This window comes from Eucyclogobius newberryi, unplaced genomic scaffold (assembly GCF_026437365.1).
Source record: "Eucyclogobius newberryi isolate DKJ021-1_F unplaced genomic scaffold, fEucNew1.0.hap1 SCAF_1, whole genome shotgun sequence".
Classification (NCBI taxonomy): domain Eukaryota; kingdom Metazoa; phylum Chordata; class Actinopteri; order Gobiiformes; family Gobiidae; genus Eucyclogobius; species Eucyclogobius newberryi.
In genome coordinates this window covers 26,788,823-26,792,913 of record NW_027315723.1, presented here as the reverse complement: position 1 = coordinate 26,792,913, position 4,091 = coordinate 26,788,823, and the positions used below count along the sequence as shown (strand labels likewise).

The following is a 4,091-nucleotide window of genomic DNA, read 5'->3' as shown; positions in this document are numbered from 1 at the left end:
GTACATTTGAAATCAATCTCTTTTCCAAATATCACTCACCTATATTTCACTTATTAGATATTTTATTTGTCTAAATACAAATACATTTGCCATATAATAAGGCAACTATATATTTACAATGAGTGTGCGATTTTGACAAAGATATATTTTGGAGTAATCCGATAACGTTAGTCAGACGATTGAATAGGAATGTGTTCAAATGTGTTCACTGAGGTTGACAAATTTGAAATGTAAACTTTTTTATTTTTTTTATTTTTAATCAGCTTTTTGTATTTTCTTTTTGTATTTTTAGTTCTTCACTACTTTACTATTTTATGTACTACTTTACTGTTACTATATATAGAGAGAGCTCAAGTTACAGAGTGAAACATGTGATTTGGAGTTAGGCTCATATGTGGAGAGGTTGTGTGAGGTTTGGCCTCTGCCTGGGTCGGTTGGTTGTGAGGAGTAAGCTCGAGGCGGCGGCGCAGAGAGGCCCACGTGTCCACAGCTTCACATAAATAACTGTCTGCTGGATGTAAACACAGCGGTCATAACCCGACCCATTTAAAACAACTGCACACAGCGGGACCAGCACCAATACTACTACTAACACTGCGCCTTTGATCCTGCTTTTATTCCCAAGATCTCCATGTTCTGTGATTGGTTGTGAAAAAAACATACTAGCAAATCAGGACACCATCTCTACCTTCAAAATCCATATTTAAAAGTGACTGTAGATGACACAAATTGGTATAGTTTGCCTTTACATCTCAAATTTTGGTTATTTGTTTGTTTTTCAAAGGCTTGTGCCGCAATCTCAGCACTCACTTTCCTATATTATATACAAAATAATGAGTAATAACCTAATTTCTTAGTCAACAACGTGTTAATCAATTGTACATACACTGCAGGAGATTAACGTCTATTTCAGTCATGTGACTTTAAAGCAACAATGCTCTAAGGTGAGTACATTTTTGGCTTGTTTGCACCAGGGCTCAGTGTTTGAAACAATCTAGTTCTAAGTTTGTTTATGTAAAGACCAAGATGTCCAGTGGTATCTTTCAGAAACAACAGAGTGAGTGTTATCTGCCCAGGCACTTTGTTGGTGCTCACTTTGTGTTATTGTGAAGAGGTGAACAGATAGGAAAGGTTAGCTGCATGGCCCACACACAAACGCTCCAATATACACGAGGTGAGCGAGATACAAATATAGTTTTATATATGTACATTTTAGACAATATTGAGACAGAGGTAAAAATGCATCAGCGTCCTTAACAAAAGCCAGCATCATCTTTGAACCAGCAAAGATCAACAATGCATTTAAATAAAAAAATGTCATACGGGAACGAAGGAGTGGAAACATTCCCTCCATTATTCCCACTCAGAGAAGTGTCTATTGTAAAGTCCTTTAAACAGGCAGCATGAGTGTTTATGGTCCATTCAGAACACGTTTCAGGAGGCGGTCGTTCCACACAATCTGCTCGTGTTGAGGATTTCCTTCAGCTCGCTCTCCGGTTTTCCTGCAACCATGAAAGGCCACGTCTGAAGAGAGAAAAAAGAATGTGGTTTATTTAAATAAAAAATAAATTTAAAAAGTCCAACCAAGTACAGAACGTTTCAAATGATATCAATATACCTTATACTTTTGAACACTTGGGCCCACAGTTTAAGAAACATGCAAAATTATGTGTTGTAAAATACCTATTTTACATCTACCTATTTTACTTATCTTATAACTACTTATTTCTATCATTCTTAAATTTTAAATGTAAAAAAAAGAACAAAATTACCAACATTACTAAATTCACAAATATTGACTAATATTTGTGCTCAAGTGAACATGTTTCCAATGACTGCATTAAAATAAACATTTTCTCAACAAATAAAAAACAAAAAAGTACAAATTAGAGAAACAAATCTTGAAAAATGAACTTGTGCTGCGTGCGTAATGTGCGTCAAAGTGGCTGGAGTCATCAGTGTGAAGTGCTATGTTCCACAGGCTCCTACAGGGCTATGATTAGGCCTCTGTTATTATTTATGCTGCTGCTTTATCACGGCAAACCTGCAGCTCAATCGCGTTGTGAAACTTGGAATACATAGGAATAAAAGCATGTTTCAGTGTATTACCAGGTTGACGGGGTGGATAAATCCGTTTTCATACTTGTCGTTGGCCAGAATCTGCCGGAGGTGCGCGATGTAGCTCGAGGCCAGCCTCAGCGTGTCCAGTTTGGAGAGCTTGGTGTCGGAGGGGACCCAGGGCAGGGAGGTCTTGAGGCGGGAGAAGGCCTTGGACAGGACGCGCATCCTCGCTCGCTCGCGTGCGTTCGCCGCGTTCCTCTGCACCTGCTTCCCCTCCTGCGGGGCCCCTTTGCTCGCAGCTTTCCTCCCCGTGCTTTTCCTCCTCTTCCCCCGCGCCTGTCGCTGCTCCTCCGCAGAGCACGCGCCCTCACAGTTGGAGCTGTCGTCTGTGCTCTCGTTGGAGTCTTTACCTGACGAGCCAAACTTCAGGATCCCGTCAAGGAGCTCGTCATCGACATCGCTGAGAGAGCCAGTGGACATGATGGACGATCTCCCGGAGCCGGTTAAAACATGAGAGCACCCAGGAGTGGATAAAGATGACCACGGGGCTGTGAGCTTTCATGTACCGCGGACACATTAGGGTTGAGTAGTTTTATGTTTAAGCGAGAGGGCGTTTCTGTGCGGGGAGGAGACTGTGGTCCAGCTCCCACTCAGCTGGAGGACGGGAGGACGGAATTTAGGCCAACTATTATCAGGCTAAATATTAAAGTGTAAATATTGTATGAAAATTATCAGCTAAACCACAGAAAGCAACTAAAACGTTTTTATTTCAAATCATTCCACCTATTGTAGTATTTTATTACAATATTGTCTGCAGTATAGTACATTTAAATAGTGCATGTATTGTAAGTGGACTAATGTTATTACAATATTGTCTGCAGTATAGTACATTTAAATAGTGCATGTATTGTAAGTGGACTAATGTTATTACAATATTGTCTGCAGTATAGTACATTTAAATAGTGCATGTATTGTAAGTGGACTAATGTTATTACAATATTGTCTGCAGTATAGTACATTTAAATAGTGCATGTATTGTAAGTGGTCTAATGTTATTACAATATTGTCTGCAGTATAGTACATTTAAATAGTGCATGTATTGTAAGTGGACTAATGTTATTACAATATTGTCTGCAGTATAGTACATTTAAATAGTGCATGTATTGTAAGTGGACTAATGTTATTACAATATTGTCTGCAGTATAGTACATTTAAATAGTGCATGTATTGTAAGTGGACTAATGTTATTACAATATTGTCTGCAGTATAGTACATTTAAATAGTGCATGTATTGTAAGTGGACTAATGTTATTACAATATTGTCTGCAGTATAGTACATTTAAATAGTGCATGTATTGTAAGTGGACTAATGTTATTACAATATTGTCTGCAGTATAGTACATTTAAATAGTGCATGTATTGTAAGTGGACTAATGTTATTACAATATTGTCTGCAGTATAGTACATTTAAATAGTGCATGTATTGTAAGTGGACTAATGTTATTACAATATTGTCTGCAGTATAGTACATTTAAATAGTGCATGTATTGTAAGTGGACTAAAAGCACATTTTACTGTTACACATGTTACTTTTTGAGAGGATTCTGGTGCCATTGATTGCGCTTGCTCCTCATTAATCCAGATCATTAAAGCTCCCTGCGAGTGCCATGTAACTTTCAGCACGTCCAGCCCGTTAGCAGGGCTGAGTGCAGGACAGGGGGGTCAGGTCTCACAAACTGGCGCCTCGGTCCCTTCTGATGAAATAGATATGCAGCACCCAAAATCCCCTGTTTGGCCTTCCTCTTCATTCCACACCGATGCTCAGCTCCGGCCTGGTCCCCAAGTCCAAACAACAGCAGCAGAGAGCGCGGGCACTTAAGTCAGGGCTTACAATGAAACACAACACTCCACGTTGTTACGAGAAAAAACACTGTTTCAATGAGTGGTATTTCTTCATCATCAGCTTCCGACGGATTTTATGATTTAATGTCCTTATTTTAAAAAGCAGGCCCCATTTTATTCCAGGTTTG

The 4,091-nt window shown here is 39.2% G+C and overlaps 1 protein-coding gene across 1 annotated transcript; it reads right to left on the bottom strand.

Annotated features, from left to right (window-relative positions):
* Positions 1-1,175: 1,175 nt before the first annotated feature.
* tcf21 (transcription factor 21) lies at positions 1,176-2,576 on the bottom strand. Its single transcript, XM_072441993.1, has 2 exons — positions 2,110-2,576; positions 1,176-1,524 (listed from the first exon to the last, which is right to left on the bottom strand). The coding sequence occupies exons 1-2, from the start codon at positions 2,539-2,541 to the stop codon at positions 1,435-1,437; spliced, it is 522 nt and encodes a 173-aa protein (XP_072298094.1). The 5' UTR covers positions 2,542-2,576; the 3' UTR covers positions 1,176-1,434.
* Between the last annotated feature and the right edge of the window lie 1,515 nt (positions 2,577-4,091).